Genomic DNA, 22265 nt, shown 5'->3' on the forward strand with positions numbered 1-22265 from the left:
CCCGCTGACGCTGGGGACGTCTCCTCCATCACGACTACCACGTCGATGACCATGAGCAACCGTCGTGCATATGGAAGCTGCACTACGCTGCACACGCTAGCACAACGCGAAAGACGAAGCACGTAACTGACACACTAATACAACGCGCAAGACAAAGCACGTAACTGAATCGTCACCGAGTCAAATCAGCGCGTACAGCGCGTCGTAATTGCAGCCTCCGCGATCAACTTCAGAAACATTTTCAGAGCTAATTGCGGAGGCCACGCTCCGCTGTGCTGAGTACGGTGAACGCCACCTAAGTGGCGTTGGTAGTGCTTCTTGATGCCAGCGTCCCTTCGAATGCTGGCATCGAGGCGTCGTAGTGCTGAGACCACCAAAGCGTTCACTGTCGGTGCGCGTTAGTGTCATAATGCAGTACTTCTCTTTTCTGCTCGTAGGCGGCGGCACCGCCCCGAGCAAGAGCGCGGGTACACGGAGGAGTGTTAGATATATAAGGCGCGTCTGTGTAGCTCTCTGCAAATGCGTTTGTGGCGCAATGGGTTAAACGCTCGGCGATCTATCGTCGCGGACCGAGAGGTCGTGGGTTCGATTTCCAAATTTTGCATGTTTGTGGAACTTTTTCTTCTGGTTTCTTTCTTTGTATTATGTTCGTGTATGTTCGTGTGACGTATTTCCGTGACGGAAATACGTCAGTGAAGTCTTGGTGGACCCCGGCATAAAACACTTTCGTGTTAAAAAATTCTGCAACATCGACGTGACTCAACATCGCATCAGAAGGCCGTGCAAGCGCTCCTGCGGTTCCTGAAATCCACTGGCCTGTGTGAACGTCTGTGATTGGAACGCCTCCTTTGTTACCGATGCCTGTGTCTTTATTGTGTGTGTGTGTGTTTTTTTTCGCTCTCTCTCTCTCTCTTTGCACTCTCCCCAACCCCTTTATCCCCCACCTCAGTGTAGGGTAGCAAACCGGAAACTGACATCTGGTTAACCTTCCTGCCTTTCCTCTTTCGCTTGCTCTCTCGCACGGCACGCAAATATATATTCAAACACAGATAAAAAAATTGCCGTGCATCTGCGTGCTTCGCGGCAAATGTCGTCGAAAGACGATAGTCTTCTGCCGGCCGTACTACATGAGTGCTGGTCTGATCCGCGGCCACCCGTGATGCTGTTCTCGTACCATTTCCGTCCTGGCGTGATAAATGCAATGGAGGTTTGCAATGGAGTCGGGGAACGTCGTTCGTCGGCGCGCATAGCATGGCATTTTCAGCGCAGCTTAAGATACTAGGGTCTTTAGAGTTACGTATCTATGTATTTTCTATTAAAGGAAGACACCTCCTAATACTTACCTAGTGATGTTGCGCCTCAGATATGCGTAATATTTACTTTGTGATCGATAACGTTCACAAATATGAACAGCCGTACCAGTTTAAGTAGTGTGGGCGGTAAGCAAGTGGTCCAACTTTGGCCGGGTGGCTGAATCGGGTGACAGACAGACAGACAGACCAAATTTTCAGCGTTTAAGTTCCCCAAGAAAGACTATCGTCTTTAAATGTACGTACAAGGACACCGGCCATGGGGGCAAGCGAGACCAAGCGTCCCTACCAAGCGCTCAGAGCGACTACCCCCGCACACTCACAGTTTGGCTGGTGTTGCGTCGCGCGATGAGCGGCACCTGCGGAGATGGCAGATGAGACCTCGCGGACTCTGCTTCGTTGGTAGGCTGGTTGCCGGGAGTGCAAGTTCAACAAGCTGCAAGAGCGGAGACGGCCGGCTAGCTCCCGCAGACCAGCCGACCAACGAACCAAAGTCCGCGAGGTCTCATCTTCCGTCTCCGATGGTGCCGTGCGAGGCTCTCCGCGCGAGGCTTTGGATCGGAAGTTGCGCGTTGAAGACCTTCGTGCGCGCCGCAATAGCCAGTGGGGCCCTGGAAGAGGGGATCCACCCACAGTAACCAAGCACGATCTTTATTTAAATAAAGTTGTTTCTCTCTCTCTCTCTCTCTCTCTCTCTCTCGTGCGCAGTGGACATTGGATAATGCAGGCGTCGAGGCCGAGACCAGACCTATAAAGCTAGAGCAAGAAGTCTTGAATTATGAGCTTCGCCTCAACGAAACGCAACGACAAAGCTCAAAAGGCTCTAGTCACTGTGAGGATTTGGCCGTGTCGCCGTTCAATGAATGTGTTCGTCCTGCCGAGCTCTGCATTGAGCTCACAGATGTCAAGGACAGCCGAACTTCATGTGCTGTCTACTCATCAAGTTTTGCATACTTGTGAGCAGCACACTGATTTGGACTTCAGAGTCCAGAACACTCAGCATGTGGTTACAGACCACAGCTTTCCTGGTGCTAAAGAATGCACTAATATCAGAAAGAATGCTTGCAGACAGAATATCAGGACAGCTTTTAAAATTTCTTGGATGCTTTCCTCTGGGCAGATGAAATGCTTAGAATCTGAAAAAATTGCAGCCGCGTCGGAATCTTGTCTGGAAGGTCAACAGGCCAATAGTGTTCTCCGAAATTCCCTGGCGTCAAAAATCAACAACGGTCATGCATACCATTCGAAACATTCTGTGAGAACAACGTAAAAGAGCATTTAACTCTTACAGTTTTCAGAACAATGCCATCAGAAGACATACACTCGCGGGACAGGTGTTGATCGGCGCTTCTTACAGAGATAGGCGCCGCAGTGTCAGCCTATATGGTGTGCCAATGCCCACCGAAAATTCGTAAGGTACAAGAGAAATGTGGGTTCTCTTAGGAGTTGTGTTGTCTTAAGCAAACGCATTTATGCTGTTATGTGTGACGCGTGTTTCGCAAAAATTCTTGTGTGCGGTTTGGACTTGCCGTTCCATGTTAGTGTTGTTCCTGCTTCTGTTACTACTGCACTCCGGTGTATTGCTGTATGTAACATCACCAAGATAACTACCGCATGTTTTGTTGCGATAGCAATTGTATAGACACTCCAAACGGATTTCTGCAGTCGGCGTCGCCGTGAGGTTCCGTATAGAGTCCAACGGCGATGAAATCGTCGCCGCGCGCCGTGTGCTGTATGTGCGCGAGGGACGCGCACATTCACGGGGAGCGAGCGCATAGCGGAGAGCAAACGCGGCTTCTTCCGTCGCGCAAAAGGCCTTGGGGGGACGGGAGGGAGGGAGGGTAGGCAACATTTAGCTGTGGTACACAATGCGTATTTATATAAAAACGTTGCGAGGTGAGAAGGTGGTAAAAACTTTCGACGCTGCTCGACGAGTGTCCCGTTCAGATCTCGTCGAAAACCTCCAAGCCATCCCCAGAGGCACTGGCAACAATCACCAACGCCGCGCGCGTTCGATGCGAACGCGGCCAAAACGCCGACGGCGTCGACAACAGTTCTGCGCGTTGCTGGTGCTGCTGCATGTCCAAGTTTATTTGCACAGCTGATAAAACTACTGTCCTTACTCCGTATAGCTCTCTACTAATTTGCTATCGCAATTGATGCTTCGCCTTTCGGGTGAAACTGCGACATTTTTTCTGTATGGAATGAAAATTTCGCCTCGTTAAATTAATGACGAGTATCATGTTGTGCTCCGACGGGATTTTCCTGAATACTTAACCGTTACATTAGTCATGAACTTTGTGTGTGCAAACTGCCAAGTCCTGTGAGCCTTGTAAATGATCTGTGTCACCAGTCACCAGTTATATGTCCTTTATGGGCTGGCTTGTAAAGAAAGCATAGTTGCTGGGACTACTCGGGTAATTTGAGTGCGCACAAGTGATTGTCGCGTGCAGCCCTCACAGGAAGTGTTTCATACTCAAAACACTTCTTGAAATGGGGGCTAATGTGGTGAAATGCCAAGAGACGCATCGTGGACGACGACGAAGTGGTGTCGAAAACAAGGAAGCACGTGCACCGCTCACATGGACGACAACTGGCTGCACGTTTACTCATGGCACAGCAACATAAGTCAAGAAAACATCTACGAATGAGCGAGCGCCACACAAGAGCGCTCATCGAATCGGCGAACAACGCGTGGCTGAAGCACCCCACAGTATAGATGAAGAGCCACGTCGGAAAGGCAGACAGGGCTCAGTAGCGAAGGAAGGAAGACGGGTTGGCTTGGGTCGAACGTCAACGTGGCGAAGGGCTTTCTCCCTGAAGGTTTCGTACGATCCGATGTAAGCTTCTTCGGACACAAGTGCTTTAAATGATGACTTTAAGATGAGCTAAACGTTACGCACGAAAATATTGGCAAGCCTCTAAAGGTTTGCTCTTAGGTGGCATTGTTGATGATGTATGTCTAAGCAGTCTGGAAATATTATCATCATCAGCGTATTTTTATGTCCAGTGCAGAGCGAAGACCTTGCCAGAGATTTTTAATTACCCCTGCATTGCGTCAGCTGAAGCCATCCTATGCCTTCAAATTTCCTAATTTCATCGCATCACCTAATTTTCTGTACTCTGCGAATGCTCTTTCCCTCTGCTGGCACCCATTCTGCAACTCTTCATAGACCAACGGTTATCGGTTCATCGCTTTTCATCACCTGCCCAGTTCTATCACTTCCTTTTAATGCCAACTGGAGCATCGGCTACCCCCGTTTGCTCGCTAATCATTAGCGCTGTCTTATTATCTCCTAAAATTACGCCGATTGTTTTTCGTTCCATCGTTTCTTGCGCGATCCTTAACTTCGTCTTCGAGTCATTTCATTAACCTTCAAGTCCCTGCATCATGAATTGAATTAATGTCAGTAGAAAGCAATGAATGCGCACTTCTCTGTTCAAGCGAACAGTGAGTGTTGAGAACAGTGAATATAGATATGCCAAAGCATTTGCCCGTACACACGCTTACGTCAAAGAGCACAATGACGACAACAAGATTCTGCAAGCACGCTTTATGCCCCCGTCAGAGCAGAACAACAGACCTAAGTTCGCAGCTCTTAAGTGTGTCAGCGGCGCAGACAGCTACAGTTACCACCAGCAGGACTACCGATGTTACCACCAGCATTGCCGATGTTCGTCTTCGCCTTCCTTCCAACAAAAATTGAGGTGACTACACAACTGCTCGCGCTTTTCCTTCGGTCACCAAGGCCGAGCGGATGTAGCAGATCGGCCGCGCAGTTATTAAAAAATATGGATCATTTTCTGCACACGCTGCAGCAAGGGTTGCGAACGAAAGTCACTCACATCTCCCTAAAGCCACGCTACGTTTCTCTCTCTGCTGCCCTATCGAGCTTTATTTTACGAAACATCTTATCGTGCAGTAATGAGTTACGCTAGCAATGTACTGCTAATATGCGATAGTCTCGAGTATTGGTCTGCCCTCTTCTAGGATGAGGCGACGTTGCTCCGGGACTCGGCATCAGAGTAGTGGCAATTTGGCCACGTTCTGATGCCTACGAAGGAAGCCACCAATTGTAACACGGCAAGTTGCGACATTGCTGCACACGCGAACAAAATTAAATAGGTCATATGCGAAACACTGTTACTCTTTCTTGCTTTGTTTCGTTGTTGTTTCTTTCTTTTTCATGTTTATACCATCGAATATGTGAATGCCTCAAAAGTTACTGCTTGCAGATCATTTCCTCAAGGCTATTATGACGCTCTGTTCTCATTGAAGTGTTGAACGGAAACCAGTCTAAAGAGGAAGGAACAAAACTTAACTTAAACGCACACTCACAAAATAAAATAATATAAAATCTCAATTTCACAACCCAAAACGTCTCTGTAATCAAAGGGCCAATATGGGCTTAAGAACGTCGACAGAATATTATATGCTATATTTATTTGCTGTGGTATTCAGTTCTATTTGAATGCCAACTAGGATAACAGCACCGTTTATCTTCAGTTACTCGCTGGCAATCAATAATTTATGCTTTCTAGTCAGCACCGGATATTTCGACATACTACTGATTACATTCAACAAGAAGTGAAACTCCTTAGAGCAACAAATATTTCCATGGCAACGCAAGAAATGGTTCATATAAACGCAAAATTAATTTCTGTATGAGTTGGGACTGTTACTAGTTCGTAAATGCGCGGATGTCTTAATCTAACTGCTCGAGCTTTTTTTTCCTTTGTTTTTCTCGTCGCCGCACTATCGAAATGCGGTCGCCGTGGCCTGCTTGGAAGTTGGGACCTAGAGCTCAGCAGCTGAACGCCCTACCCACTGGGCTACCACGGCGGGTTCTGACTGTCTAAAGAGAGCATACAAAAGCCGTGACTTCGTCCTTACCACGGGCTCCTTCCGTATCAGGTGCGTCTGCTGCGCGGCCGGCGGCTGTCTTGGCTGCTGCTTCTGCGGCATCGGCTGCTGTCTTGTCTGCTGCTGCTTTTGCGTCGGCGGCAGTCTTTGCAGCGGCCTCGGCGGGGGTTTCTCTCTTACCTAGAAAACGGTTACACGTCACATGGCGTAGAACGTACATCTGTCTGCGTAGTCCTCTCCTCGTCACACGTCTCAACAAATGCCTATTGAACATGACCTTACTGCGTCAACGTCTCAGAGTGTGCAGTTGCATGAAATTCTGTCAGCATTCCGGCATTGCGTGGGAGAAGTGTAGCACAAAGATAAACATTACATGGCTAAAATAACCCGCCGTGGTGGTTCAGCTTCTATGGCACTCCACTGCTAAGCACCAGGACTCCGGATGAAGTCCCGGCCTCGGCGGTCGCATTCTGATAGGGGCGAAATGCGAACACGCTCGCAGGCCGTGCATTGGGTGCACGTTAACGGTCCCCTCAAGTGGTTCAAAGTTTCCGGAGTCCCCCACTATGGCGGGCCTTATAGTCGGATACTGCTTTTGGCATGTAAAACCTCAGGTTATAGATACATGTTTAAGCATGATCGGAATTTTGACCTGTTTGGTGCATAAACATAAACATCTGGCCCACCATGACAATGACATCCCCGAAACAAGGGGAAAGCACGTCACCAGATGCAAGTTCAGTGTTTTGTCCGTAGTGGCAAGAGCATCACACAAACATGGGTGTTCGGGATGCAAATTCGATGACACTGGTCAAATAACAAATTGCTTTGCCTAAATCGATACAACCAATTCGCGTAAAGGGGGCCTAAGTCTGAGGCGTTCTTCGTGAATGACTGGACGTTATTGAGCGAAGGTCATGTGACCCGTGCGTTCGCTCAAGAATCAGGCTCTGTGTGCAGTAACCGCTGCTCTCCTGTAGCCGAATCACACGGAGCAGTCCTCAAGTTGCACCGATCTTTCTTTCTCGAGACACCAGTAAGTGCTCATATTCCTGACATGCGAACTGAAAATATTCTTTGGCAATTTCAAATCGTGAGTTCTTGAACCAAACCCGAGTGAAATAGCGTGGACTATTGGACTCCTCTTGTAAATTCGGAATAATCCCACATCATTTCAGGAGTAATAACACCAACAAAACTTTAGAGATCTCAGTCCTTGAAGAGAGGAAATGAGTTATGAAAGGCAAAGAATTTAACCAGATTAACTGTTCGGTTGGCTACTCTGCTCAGGGGGGAGGGCAAAGGGCAGAAAAGATGAGAAACAAAAAGAGAAAATATGAACAAAATTCATCTGCACAAGCGCGAGGAACCCAACTGACAACGACTACAGTTTTTCGTTCAGTCCCGATGCTTTCACAATACACACTAGTACTTCAGAGCAACTCGGGCGTATGTCGGCTGGGAATAAAGTACAAGAATTATGTTTTCCGTAACAGGAGCGTTGTCAAACATGTCGAGCGTTGTAGACAACGCTTCTCTCGGACCACTGAAAAGGGGACAATCACACAGACGGTGCCCGGTAATGCACGTATAATTCCTGCTTCTTCCAAAATGCACCTAAACAGGCGCAACAACACTTTATCCCATAGGCGATAAAGAATCGCACTTGAACTAAAATAGAATGGGTGTTAGCACCTAGTTCGTGATTCTACGAAATCCTGTGTAAAATAAAGAAAGGTTCTTTTGGGCTGAGCACTCAAGCAGAAAAATGTTGAAAATTAGTGATGCGGCGAAGTGAAACAAACGCAGGAGTATTTTAACGCTCCTCAAGCAGTAGTTTTTTTATGAAAATGAAGGTCTATAAGTCAACAAAAACAGATCTGATGTTCATTTCCAAACTAGTGTTGCAGCAGTGAAGTTGAAGAAAAATTACAGAAGTGAGGCTACATATTAAAGACTATTATAATGCCATGTTCATCAAGAACTATAGAAGAAAAATTAACAAAGCCCCAACTGCCGTAATGACTCATTTAGCGGAGTCTTGGAACGACGGAAAATTGAGCGAGTGATTAAATGCCTATCTGCGGGCGAGCGAATGATCGGGCATCTAGCCGCCTCTTTACATTTATACCTACTGATTTTTTATACGTTTAAATTGCATCAAGACCGGCGACCACGATGGTCCAAATAACGGTTTCTTTTCTATCTCTCTAATGGCATTTTGAGTAAACCGCTTTCAGAGTGCATCATGAACCCAGAACGTCTTTCGCTCATAGATGGCTTTCACCTTTGCGTTCATTCCTCTATCCCAACCTTAATTCTCGGGTTATGTTTCTATTAAGTTTCACCTGGGCATGGTGTTCAACACTTGAAAACCCAGTTGACTGTCCAAAGTGTGCTGCTCTAACTTCTACACAAGGCATTCATCACCTATTGATGCTTTGCGCAGGAACGATGGATACTCGGGAGAAAAAGTTCTTAGAGTTGCCAAGCTACGAACAAATCAAACAGTCTGATAAATGCGCTGACTCATGGACGACATGATGGCTAAGTCACTATTGCAATTTAAGCATGAGGAGGGCATTCATACTTTTATTTAAACAAGCATCTCTGCCGTAGATTTAAGATTCGAAAAAAAAAACGTCTGAGAATACCTCACTAAATGAAGAAAGAGTGTCAACGCAGGGATAAACGGAACCTGAATACTCACCGGCATGTTTGGCAGCTGTGGGGACAGCCAGGCAAATAAAGCCGAAGACGGCAACCAACTGCATGAACTTCATGTCTGGAGGCGCAGCTGCTCCCTTTTCTATTCTTATATATACGAAGGTGACTGGTTAGACTATCGCCCGATGAATGCGACCCTGTTTCAGCGAACTCAGCACCAAATATGTAGTCTCCCTGCGCTCACTCGCTTGCCTATACCTTTTACGGGACGAGACACCTCGGTTACACTGCGGACACGATGAATGCTGCCTACAAAGCTGTAGTACGTTGATGTCACCTAGGACGATGAGGAAGGCGCAATGAAGAAGGCGCGTGCTGAATCCTTTTATATTCATCACAGCCATCTTTATTTTCATCTGCGCCGCTGGTTAATGCGTCTGGCATGATACAGCATTATAAAACCAGCTAGTCTACATGGCGCCAGTGCCTGTACAGTTGTGGGCGGGGCCAGACTAGCGGTAGCGGTCGGCGTTCCTAGTATTCTCGTACAATGCAATAGATGGATCTTGTTTTTTTATGAAAAACAAGTTCCATCCGCTGCGTCGCACGAGAAAGCCAGACGAATCGTTCGAGTGCGTGTTATACAGATGGCACTTTTCTGCATACCATGTAGTACATGCGTACGCTCTTGCAATTTTTTATAACATAACGCGAACGTCAAGCTCACGGCGTTTCAGTTGCCTTGTGTAACGGCGAGGGACCTCGCGATCGGCGAAAGTATGCGCGGATGTGCAGAATAATTTCCACTTCAAATGTATTCTAAGAATAGTCGACAGCAGGGCGACCTGGTACTGATTCATCTTTTTAACAAACTGTGCAGTGGGACAGGAAACGAGGAAACAAGTGAGACAGTTGAGCGCAGACTAACTGATTTATTGAAAGCACGCTATTCACCTAAAATAGTCTCCCGCCAAGGTGACGTGTCACCATCAACGTTATCAGCGTAGCAAGAAAAAAATTCCGATAAAACTTTTAAAAAACCAGCCTACACGTGGAAGGCCACATGAGTCAACGGTAGTATGTGGAACATACGTACAGCTGCAGCGGAAGTAGATTAGCACAAGCGACCGATCACTCGACCAGACAAATTGCGACACGCGACAATGTTGTTCCCTAGCACGCCGAAAACAAGAGTGAATCATGTGGCACTTTACATACCAGTGTGCTCGTGAACAAGAGCGCAGCGTGCGGCAATTTCTCTGATCCGGTCATAGGCCACTTGTCCTAAAATTTTTCCGTTGCAGCTGTACGCATATTTCATGTCAGACAGATTCAGATTAGATGTATTCTGCTCTTCTGTTCGCTTCAGCAGTTCCCCTCGCCGCTTCAATAGTTCTAACACGCCGAGCGGTCTACTCTCGTGCGATATTGACACGTGTACTCATCTAGCCTCTTCTCGGGAGTGCATTTCACCCACTAATAACTTCAAGTTATCGCTGAGTGCAAGACGCGCATGCATGACTGGAACATACTCGAATGTTATCGATGGTTCTTTTTTCCTTCGAAAGCTTGCCCTTAGGCATAATACAAGGCACGTCAAAAATACACGAACAGACTTGACTCATGCAAAAAATGTAGAAGTGAACGATGAATTCGACGTTCAAGGACGGGTGGCAGCCAGGCCGAAGGCCTGTTGCCCGGAAGTGGCGGAGGCGGCTTAGGTGAAGTCCTGGGAACGTCCATAATAGGTGTGTCAACGTCATATTTTGAATTGTACTCCCACAAATTGGGCACGATGTATCGTAGGGACCGTGGCACTGTTATGGTCAGAGAGCGGTCACAGACGGGGTGACCGCGACCCCGATACGCAACTTCCGTAAAGTAACCTCCTCTCGGTGAGCTAACCTACCAGGGAGATCTGACCCACACGGTGGTATAAGAGCTCATGCGGTACGTCGGAGGCTTTCTTTTTCCCGGAGCAGTAGTCCGCAGGCGTCTTCAGAAAAATGCGGAAGTGGGTACGTAATGTTATCTGGGTTGGTTGCCAAATCTTCTTCAAGTAGACCCGGCAAGGTTGCTCGAGGCACCCACTGGACGCGTATCACAATATTCGTAGTGGCAACAAGACAGCTAATGCCATCCGACAGTAGAGAGGACCGGGATACCCTACGAATGTCGTGGATGGCTTGACTCGAGTCCGTGTGAATGAAGAGCTGAGAATATCGAGCAGCTCGAACAAAAGGGAGCAACGCGGCCAAGCCGTCTCGTATGGCGGCAAGCTCGGCGAGATAGGCCGGCGGTGCAGAATCGGTAACAAACGAGCACGTCTGGCCTGCCTCTGTTATCAATGGGCAGACGAGAACTGTGTGAATCGTGGTGCCATTAACACAGGCATCAGTGTATGCTACCAGAGTCGCATCGTCTTGATTATCATCGATGCGACGAAGTCTGGAAACTTAAACCTTCGCCTGGCGAGGAACCGGGCTATGCATACGACCAAGGGGCTTATTGTCACTTAATTGTACCCTACTCCATGGAGCTACATCGGTTGTCGTAGAAGCTGTATTGTCTATGTCATGTCCCACGTACCGGGCCAGTGCAGCAGCCGAGCTTAACTTCGATGGCTTAAGGGCACGCGCGCATCGATGTTGCTGCACCAGTTCGTCGAGAGTGTTGAGTTGGGACCCGTCCTGTAGGGTTGGCAGCCGAGTGAGACGTGGCAGTCCCGTTATGGCGTGCATGGCTTCGTGATTAGTGGCCTCACGGCGAGCCCATTCTCTCTCTTAGTGAAGTGTTGAAACTGGGCTCTGTAGGCGAGTTGTGGTTGTAGTACGGAACGGACAAGAAGGCGAGCCCTGTAAGTGCGCGCTCCACCAGATTTCTTCGCAATCCTACGTATCAGCTGTACCGTTTCCGCGGCCTGCTGCTTTGCCTTCTTGACTCATGGTCCCGCAGATCCGGAAGTATCCATTTCAAGGCCGAGTACACGGAGAGTTGAAGCCTCGTGTAGTGGCTGGTAATCCAGATTTAACTGAAGAGGCCGGAGTTCCAGTAGACGGCGCCGATACTTGTTCGCTACGGGCATGTATGTTGTCGTGTCCTTGGAAATTTCAAGCCCTATCTGAGCACACCAGTTGTGTGTTACGTTCAGGGCCTCTTGAAGCGCTTGTTCCACGTTATAAAGGTTGTTTTTAGCGTATTTTAATTGTTTTTATCGAGCATTTTATTCGTAGGAGACCTTTTATCAACAGTACAGCCGACCGCAAAGTAAAAACAAAAATAAAGGCGTCGGCCGATGTCCACGGGAGGAAGACCGTCGGCTTCTCGGTTTGGGGGTGCGAGGACTACGATGTCGACGCTGTCGTTTCTCGAGGCTCGCCACCGTCCCCGCCGCCATAGCGAGTTTGAAGTATGTGAGTTTGAATCGCTCGGTCGAGCCGCTAATCTGTGGATGGTAACTCGAAGCTGTTCTGCGGGTGTTACCAGAGGGGCGCAGGACTTCGTTTAAAAATTGCGCGAGAAAGGCCTTCCCACAGTCGCTCAGCAGTACCCGGGGAGCACCATAGTGCAAAATTATAGCTTGAAGGACAATGTCGGCAACTTCCGAAGCTGAGCCAGGGATCACTGATGTTGTCTCAGCGTAGCGCGTCAGGTGGTCAATCGCGGTCGCTATCCATCGATTGCCAGCTACAGTGATAGGAAGGGGCCCGTAAATGTCGATAACAACAACCTCACATGGTGCGGTAGGACACGGAATAGGCAGTAATTCGCCCTAAGGAGCAGAGGTTGGGAGTTTGCGACGCTGACACGGAAAACAGTAACCGACGTACCCCGCCACACAAGTAGAAAGGCCAGGCCAATAGTAACGGCATCGAATGCGATCGTTGGTTTTATGGAAACCGAGATGGCCAACAGTCATGTCATCGTGGAATACTTCGAGGGCATGGGCTCGAAGAAAGCGCCGTAGAACGGGCACCCAGCGTTGACCATCAGGGTGGTAAATGCGCCGATACAGCACGCGATTGTCCGCCTTGAATTGTGCGAGTTGGCGTCGAAGCCGCGCGTTAGGTGGGCGAGAAGCGTCAGATAGGTGGTTTATCAGACGCCGACAATATGGGTAAGCTTCTTCGCGAGATGTGAATGTTTGATCGTCATCCGGAGAAATGCGGTCTATTGAGGCTAGAGAGGAAACCGGCGTACAAGTGATATCCGAAGAGATGTTTTGCGAGGCAGTTGCCGAAGTGTCGAATGGGCGCGCAGGAAGCGGGCAACGAGAAAGAGCATCAGAGTCTTGGTGGTTTTTTCCAGACTTATGAATAATGTCAAAGTCATATTCTTGCTGGTGGAGAACCCAGCGACCCAGGCGTCCAGTCAAATTCTTGAGAGTGGAGAGCCAGCAAAATGCGTGGTGGTCCGTAACAATTGTAAAATGGCGCCCGTGCAGATAGGGACGAAACTTCTGTATGCACTAAACAACAGCCAGGCACTCCTGCTCAGTGATCGTATAGTTCTTTACGGCATCGGTGAGTACGCGGCTGGCGTATGCAACGACTCTCTCTCGCGAAGAGTTATCGCGTTGCGGAATAACGGCACCGATGCCGCGGCCGCTAGCGTCTTTGAGCAGGAGAGTCGGTGCAGACTCATCAAAATGGCAAAGCACAGGTTTAGACGTCAGGGCACCCTTCAACATGTCAAAGGCTGCTTCACATTCTCGAGACCAGAGAAATGGTACACCGGAAGCAAGTAGCTAGTGTAGTGGCGCAGTGATGGAGGCAAAGTTCCATATAAAGCAACGGAAATAAACGAGGCCAAGGAAGCTTCCCAAGTCTTTAGGCTTTTTTGGGCGAGGGAAGCGAAGGACCGCAGCAATCTTGTCAGGGTCAGAACGTACGCCCTCCTTGCTCACGACATGCCCCAGGACCTTAATAGATCTGCTGGCGAAACGGAATTTCTTCGTGTTGAGCTAAAGACCAGCGTCGGCAAGGCACGTCAGAACTTCATCCAAGCGTTGCAGGTGCTGAGGGAATGTAGATGAAAATACGACAGTGTCATCCAGGTAGCAGAGGCAAGTTTTCCATCTCAGGCCACGCAGTACGGTGTCAATCATGCGCTCAAAAGTCGCAGGTGCATGGCATAGCCCGAAAGGCATTACGTTGAATTCGTAAAGTCCATCAGGGGTGGCAAACGCTGTTTTTTTCTTTATCGTCTTCGTGCATGGGAATTTAACAATAGCCGGAACGCAGATCGAGGCTTGAAAAGTATTCTGCACCTTGTAGCGAATCAAGGTCGTCGTCAATGCGTGGCATAGCGTATGCGTCCTTTCGAGTGATCTTATTGAGGGCCTGGTAATCGACGCAATAGCGCACGGAACCGTCTTTTTTTTTGACCAAAACAACACGACATGACCAAGGACTAGCTGAGGACCGGATGACCCTCTGTTGTAGCATGTCCGCGACATTTTGTTCTATGAGTTTCCGCTCGGCTAGGGACAGGCGGTACGGGCGTCGGCGCACTACAGACGCTTTGTATGTCTGAATGCGATGCGCTGCAGCTGTGGTTCGGCCCATAGTCGACGAATGGACACCAAAAGAATTGCGCGTTTGTGCAAAAAGCAAGGAACTGCTCTATCTGGGAAGGTGGCAAGTCACTGCTAATGGCTACAGTAAGGACGGAGGGAGAAACAGTATCACAAGTAGAAGGGTCCTTGGAAGACATGGGTTTGAGGGGCAAGACGCATACAGGCCCTGGGTCGGCCGCGCAAGCCACTGTGGTGCTTTGCGGAAGGTGAATTTTCTCCGATGTAGTATTCGTGGTGGTGATGACAGCGCCGAGCCATTGTGAAATCGAACCACACCTGGTGCAAAGGCGATGCCTTTATTTATTTATTTATTTATTTATTTATTTATTTATTTATTTATTTATTTATTTATTTATTTATTTATTTATTATACCTCAAAGGCCCCAGAGATGGGGTATTACATAAGGAATGGGCTTAGCTTAACAAAATAGTGATTCGAGAGCAGCATTGAAGTGATGTGCGTCGGAGTGGTGCGTGACGTCGGCAGACAGACCGTTCCAGTCCCTTGCGGTTTTCACAAAAAATGATCGTAGATGCGAGGTAGTCTGCGCCGGGGGAGGATACACGGCTTTTTTGTGGTTAATGCGACTGGATGAGCTGGTAAATTAGCTGAAATCTGGAGTGGTGAATGATAGAATTTGTAAAAAGACACAGTCGAGGAATATGACGTCGTGATTCTAGATCAGTGAGACAAGCACGGGTTTTTAGTTCAAACACGCTTGCATGAAAAGAATATTCAGAGGCCTGCAGGGCTGCAGGGCTTTGAACTGATTCATGTGTACTAGATAGGTTATGTTGATGACTATCCCAGACAGAGCATGCATATTCTGACTTAGGGCGGACATATGTAACATAAGCTAATAATTTTACTGATGGGGGAGCAAGTGTTAGGTTCAGGCGGAGAAAACCAAGGGTTCGATTAGCGGCATTGGCTATGGTGATGACATGATATGACCAAGTTAGGGTAGTTGAAAAGGTTATGCCGAGGTATTTATATGAGTTAACGGATGATATTTCGGAGCCGTATATGGTGTATTTCCCTGATTGGCAATGCTGTCGGCGATGGAAAGAAACTAGTGAGGTTTTTTTAGTATTTAAAGACATCAACCATTCCTTACGCCATAATTAAATGAGTTTTAGGTAATTTTGAAGCAAATCCATGTCTGAAGTGTTAGTTATGCGTCAATAAACTACACGATCGTCTGCGAAAAATGAAATATTAGAAGACATCTTAGCAAGAAGGTCATTAATGTAAATTACAAGTCATTAATGTAAATGTAAATGTGGTTGTGGTCTGAGAACTGTGCCTTGTGGTACGCCCGAAAGTACACAAGATCGTTTAGATGACTGCGTGTTAGCAAATACGAACTGCTGACGGTTAGTGAGGAAGCTACGTATCTAGTCTAGTACAAATGGATTAATATTGAAACGGTAAAGTTTTAGGAGTAGCCGTTGGTGTGGAACTTTTTCAAATGCCTTTTCAAAGTCTAAGAAAATGGCATCTACAGGTACGTCCAAATCTCGGTTAGAACTTAGATCATGAAGAAATAAAACTAGTTGAGTATCACATGAAAGACCTTTACGGAAGCCATGTTGAGCAGGATAAAATAGGTTATTGGATACTAAAGAGTTTACGATCTGAGAGTAAATAACATGTTCCATTACTGTTCAACAAACACTGGTGAGTGAAATAGGACAATAACTAGTGCACAACGATGTAGGAGCTTTTTTGGGGACTGGAACAATCTTGCCTACTCTCCAGTCTTCTGGCAGCACTCCTGATGACAATGACTGCTGAAAAAAAAAACCCATAAAATCGCGCTCACATTTGTCTCGGTGTTTTCAGCATTTTAGCATTTATTTCATGGACACCAGACGATGATGCAAGTTTTAATGAGAATCAATTAGTTTCTCAATGGCATAAGGCAACGGGAAGGCAGCGGGAATAGGCAACGGGAATGGGTCGCGACCAATACGTCACCATGGTCGACATTGTTTGACATAATGGTAACAATTTCCTGTTGGCCGGGAGGCCAATCGGTATCTTCCGCAGCGTTCATGCGCAACGGCGTGTAAGTGTCTTCCCCAAGTAAGTAGTCGGTGTCCGTAAGATGCACAACGCGGTGCAGAAGCGGCAGCGGAAGAGCTAAAATCCCACCCTAAAAAAGTTTATGAGCGCACGGGGACAGCACAGGTAATTGTATACGGTGCAGGATATCATCGATCAAGACACGGGCAGTACAGAGAGCGGAAGGACAAACAGTGTATCCTTGGGCTGAAACAAGCGTCGGTCCATCGTATGGCGTCGTGACTTTCTTCAGGCGGGAACATAAATCAGCGTGGTTAATGGAAATTGTCGCACCTGTGTCCACCAAAGCATCGACGGGCAGCCCTTGGACAAACACCGAAAGCGTATTGGACGGGCGCGCTGGAGGAATTTCAGTCCTGGTGTCGTATTTAGTTTGCCCTCCGAAAACTGCAGCGCTTAGTTTTCCGGACGAACGTTAGAGTTGAGTGAGACGCGCTGTAGTGGTGACGTTGAACGGCAGAACGGCGAAGGGGAACGGCGTCTGGCTGAACGGTAAGGGCCTGTACACGCTCGAGCCGCTCATCGCCGCAAGCCGCACCGCATGCTGGCGGTTCAGTGGCGGCGGACGGTTGAAGCAACCGGGCACAAAATTCGATTCACGCTGGGACCGGCGCGAGCGGTGCCGTACGCATGCGCCCTCTGGCTGGCAAAACAGATAACCAGCGACTGGCAACATGCAACAACGCGGTCGCAGCGTTTGTGTGCTGGCGACCAGCAAAATTTTGGCCCGAGCCAGGATTTTGTTATTACGTTTGTTTTATTAGGTAATTTTCTGATTAGTGAGCTCGAGCGGTTCGCATGTGCCGGCATCCGCACTCCGATTTGGGGACGCGACGTATGTTAAGAGCCGGCAACCGAAAGGCGGGGCAAAGATGTTCTAAGTCGGCAACTATCGTCAACAGCAGACGACACTGGCATATTTTTGTCGGCGGGGGTTCAAGCTTCCGCGTCACGGCGAAAACGCAAAACTCTTGCACTGTCATACTCTGTTGACTGCATGTGTTGCGTTGGCGCGCTGAGCCACCTCTCGAACACTATGCAGTGATCTTACCTGCGCCTTTTTTTTTCCTTTCTTTCTTTTTTTAAAATCATTGCTACCGCATACTGTTGTAACAACATACATCGCTATGTACTCGTTTGTGTGCGGCGTGACGGCGCATTTTTTGTTGATGTGCTAGCGAAAGCTTGCAAGACCGCGCGTGCGTTTTTAAGCCAATGAACAAGGGATTTGTCGCAGCAACAACGTAGCACGCTGAAGCGCCGCAGCGTTATACAGGGTGTTCATTTATAAGTTTAAAAATTTTTTTAGAAATCCTCTATGGCAGGTAGCATAATTCTTATCGTTGAACTGGGTTATTCGATGAGGCGGACATTAGTAACACGAGAAATCCCATATTGAAATAATTAAAAAAATGACTAATCAACTTTTTAGTTAATTATTGTACAGCACATATTGTTATTTACGAATTGGAGCCGGTGAGCTTGGCAGGCGTATCCACTTGGGATGAATTTCCAGAATGACGCCAGTTTGGAGATATGTGCCATCAAACTCGCCCTAAAAATGCACTGTTGTTCCACTTACTTTTAACACGAAAGTGTTTTATGCCGGGGTCCACCAAGACTTCACTGACGTATTTCCGTCACGGAAATACGTCAGCTTACAATGTACACGAACATAATACAAAGAAAGAAACCAGAAGAAAAAGTTCCACAAACATGCAAAATTTGGAAATCGAACCCACGACCTCTCGGTCCGCGACGATAGATCGCCGAGCGTTTAACCCATTGCGCCACAAACGCATTTGCAGAGAGCTACACAGACGCGCCTTATATATCTAACACTCCTCCGTGTACCCGCGCTCTTGCTCGGGGCGGTGCCGCCGCCTACGAGCAGAAAAGAGAAGTACTGCATTATGACACTAACGCGCACCGACAGTGAACGCTTCGGTGGTCTCAGCACTACGACGCCTCGATGCCAGCATTCGAAGGGACGCTGGCATCAAGAAGCACTACCAACGCCACCTAGGTGGCGTTCACCGTACTCAGCACAGCGGAGCGTGGCCTCCGCAATTAGCTCTGAAAATGTTTCTGAAGTTGATCGCGGAGGCTGCAATTACGACGCGCTGTACGCGCTGATTTGACTCGGTGACGATTCAGTTACGTGCTTTGTCTTGCGCGTTGTATTAGTGTGTCAGTTACGTGCTTCGTCTTTCGCGTTGTGCTAGCGTGTGCAGCGTAGTGCAGCTTCCATATGCACGACGGTTGCTCATGGTCATCGACGTTGGTAGTCGTGATGGAGGAGACGTGCCACCAGGCGTCAGCGTGGGTGCATCAACGCCTAAGGGCGCTTTAGCCACAAAACACCAATAGACATTATATATCAATGTGCAATAAACATTACACTACTTCTGTGAAGACACGTTTCACTTTCGTGTTCTATACCGATTCCTATATAAGAAGGATCAACCACATTTTTTTTACCAAAATGCTGTTTTATACATTGAAGCACTAAAGTAACTGGAACGCCCATGTATTTCGTCCCACACTTTGGAAAATATCTCAAAGCTGGCGTCATCCTGGAAATTCATTTCAAGTGAGTCTTGCAAGCTCACCGGCTATAATTCGTAAATTGCAATATGTGTTGTAAAGTAATTAACTAAGAAGTTCATTAGTCAATTTTTGTTACTTGAAAATGTGTTTCGATTTTTTGTGCTACTAATGTACACCTCATCGAATAACCCAGCTCAATGATAAGAATTATGCTACCTGCCACATGCGATTTTTGAAAATTCCGTAACACTTTAAAATGAACGCCCTGTATGTTAACATACTCTTATACAGATGCTTCTATTATCGCGGAATACAGCTGTGTAGATCGACAAGTCACTTCTCTTCATCATTGAGCACGCGAGTGAATATTCAACTACGGCTTGTTGATTTACTTACGGTTTTTTTTAGTAGCTGCCAAGGTTAAAGTGAGCGTACAATTGATTACATGATGGAATATTCAACTATGGCTTGTTGATTTACTTACGGTTTTTTTTAGTAGCTGCCAAGTTAAAAGTGAGCGTACAATTGATTACATGATGGAATATGAGCATGTCACACAGCACTCGTGTTTGTTCATTCTGTGTTATGTCGTTGTTCCATTGATGAAAAAAGCCGGCGAAGCAGTGCCCCCGGGCCCGACCAGAAGATTCGAAGCTAACCTCGAAGATCAGGCCCTAGAGACGCTTCTAGACCCCTTCAATGACTTTTGGACATCACGCAAGCTATCACAAGAATGAAAAACAGCTGAAGTACGCTTTATCCCCAAACCGGGAAAGTCCCCGCACATTGACAACCTGTGGCTGATATCCCTCACATCATGCATAAGCATAATCATGAAAAGGATAGTACTCAAATGCCTCCAACAACACCTGGACGAAACCCAGCAAATGCCAGACCCCATGTTTGGCTTTATACGACATCTTGAGACCCAGGATGTGCTAATGCAATTGAAGAAGGAGATTGTCATCCCTGCCACACACCACGGGCCATTCTCGCGCTAGACCTGAAGGGGGCATTTGACAACGTGGCACACGAGACGATATTTCGGAATCTCAACACAGGCTCAACAACACAGTGGCGTATTTAAGCCACTGAAAAGTAAGGATGGATGTTCAGCCTTGCTGACGTGGCATTTCATAGGTTGTAACCCACCATATTTTTTAACCAAGCAATAAGGAAATTATATGGTCACGCCGTACCATCAGTACAACTGAAGTGTTGCTTCCCCAAGGAGTCTCACTGCCACCTTCCCCATTTTGTAAACACTTTGTAAATACAAACTAGCACATGGTATGTAGTCACATTATATGCTGTCTGTATGCTTGGTGAAGTGCACCAAGCATTTTCTCACCCTTAAAACCTGGGCTCATGCTCTCTTTTTTTTAAATAATAATTATGCAATAACCTTACTCAATACAATGCTGTGAGAACAATAGTTGGCTTAACAGTAGCACTGCACACATACCCTCATACCACATTGCAGACATACTCTATCGAGGCTGGCCACAATCAGCGTAACTGAAAGCCAGCTGAACAGGGTGCGAGTTCATGTGTATCAAATAAATGTCTGTTCTATTGAGAGGTTATATATCTGTCTGTGATATAATTATCAATTCAGAATACATATGGCAGAAGAACAATACACAAGACAACACAATCAAGTTCCCTGTGAGAAGCTGCTTTTTGCCACTATTACATGCAGCAAAAAGAGACTTCATTAAGCACCACTATGGCTTGCGTGCCTCTTTGTGCATTGTACAAGAAGTAAAGGTGGGCGAATGTAAACGTTTTCAAATACGAATTGAATAAAATATTATTTATCAAATATTCAATAGTCATACGACGACACACGTACCTGTAGTAACAATATTTATTTTCCTATAAAAAAATTAGGTACCATACCTTAACTAGTGCAAAAAGAGAGCTAAATATTGGGCACAAAGGATAAGTTTTAAATGCAAGACTACTAATTGTTACGTAAAAAAATCGACATAAACAGTCTATCAACAACTTTAGAGCCTGGCTGCAAGGAAGCTTTTCAAGAAAGAATGGCCTCTCAACGGCTAGCTTTCAAAAACGTGCAATATATTGTTCCCAAGAAAACATCAAAGTTGTAGAAAAAAAAAGAATAGCCGATGAAGGACCTACGTGTTGTAGACATATGTAAAACTGCTCGTTGCAAGGAAAACAGCACAGACTTGTAATAAAAGATCAGTCTGCTAGATCAAGAAATGTGTGATCACCTTTCGCGTGAAAAAAAGCCTATGGGAAAGTTTTCTTGCCAATATGACTGAAAGATACTTTCGTAAACGTGCTTGCCTTTGGGAGGCTACATACACTTGTTCACATGCAAGTACCTGTCGCGTATTCATTGTTAAAGAAGTTCAATTAATATAATGACACGAGAGCCTCCTCTGATTAGGAAAAAATAATAGTTGTGTGGTCATATATAGATAACATTTAGAATGTCAAGGTACCCTTTTCCATATTATGCAAGTACTCATGAAAGAACAGACTGCAAGAAACAGCATAAAACTAATGCAAAATCTATAACTGATTATGTCAATGAGATTTCCATTTCATGCAAAGTATTTCACAGGGCAGATAGGATGTGACATCTGTGATTCAGAGATACGTCATTGTATCGGGGCACAAGTATTGTACAACTGATAATTTTGGGAATAAAGAAATAACAAGCATTGATTCCCGGTATCTCACCATGCCACTTGTATCTTAAAAAGGACTTATCACTTATATATCAAGCTTGCACCATTACGTTTATGTGACCATACATGTGTACCCCATCTGTAATGAACCGTTGCTTTAAGTTATGACCACTGCCATGTCATTCCCGTACATTAATTGTGGTTTTGCACAATACACCTAGAAAACTTTTGAGCGGCGTTGCAGTACTTTTTCTTGTATGTGCACACTGGCTTTCTGTCACAACACCCACTTCGCATCCATGATAAATGCTGCAGTCAAGCAAAATATAGTTTCAGACTAAGGTACCCTAAACTGCTTTCATTCCAGAAAACCCCAACCAAGGTTTAGGTTCTTGAGGACACAAGTTACTTGCGTCCTTTGCTCTAAGGCTGTTTTCTGCATGCAATGAATGTTAAGATTTCTGCTGTGCAAATCAATGTTAACCTGATAAAGGGGTTGGCAAGCCAAAACTTGCATTTCGTGGATACTATTTGCTACTGG

The 22265-nt window shown here is 46.8% G+C and overlaps 2 protein-coding genes across 3 annotated transcripts in view; both read right to left on the bottom strand.

Annotated features, from left to right (window-relative positions):
- The window catches only part of LOC119453576 (neurofilament heavy polypeptide-like), a 512698-nt gene that overhangs the window by 191499 nt on the left and 298934 nt on the right, over nt 1-22265 (bottom strand). Inside the window, exon 10 of the mRNA XM_049667992.1 lies at nt 6205-6354. Coding sequence (XP_049523949.1) covers nt 6205-6354 — 150 coding nt within the window. The remainder of the gene's footprint in view (nt 1-6204; nt 6355-22265) is intronic.
- Nucleotides 1-22265, bottom strand: part of LOC119453577 (tol-Pal system protein TolA-like) — a 281346-nt gene that overhangs the window by 129285 nt on the left and 129796 nt on the right. Inside the window, exon 2 of one of the 2 annotated variants that reach the window (XM_049668260.1) lies at nt 9100-9118. The gene's annotated coding sequence lies outside the window, so the exon portion shown is untranslated. Of the gene's footprint in view, nt 1-9099; nt 9168-22265 lie in introns of those variants that run through there. The other variant, XM_037715628.2, reaches the window with a different exon arrangement.

This window comes from Dermacentor silvarum, chromosome 5 (assembly GCF_013339745.2).
Source record: "Dermacentor silvarum isolate Dsil-2018 chromosome 5, BIME_Dsil_1.4, whole genome shotgun sequence".
In the NCBI taxonomy this organism is placed as follows: domain Eukaryota; kingdom Metazoa; phylum Arthropoda; class Arachnida; order Ixodida; family Ixodidae; genus Dermacentor; species Dermacentor silvarum.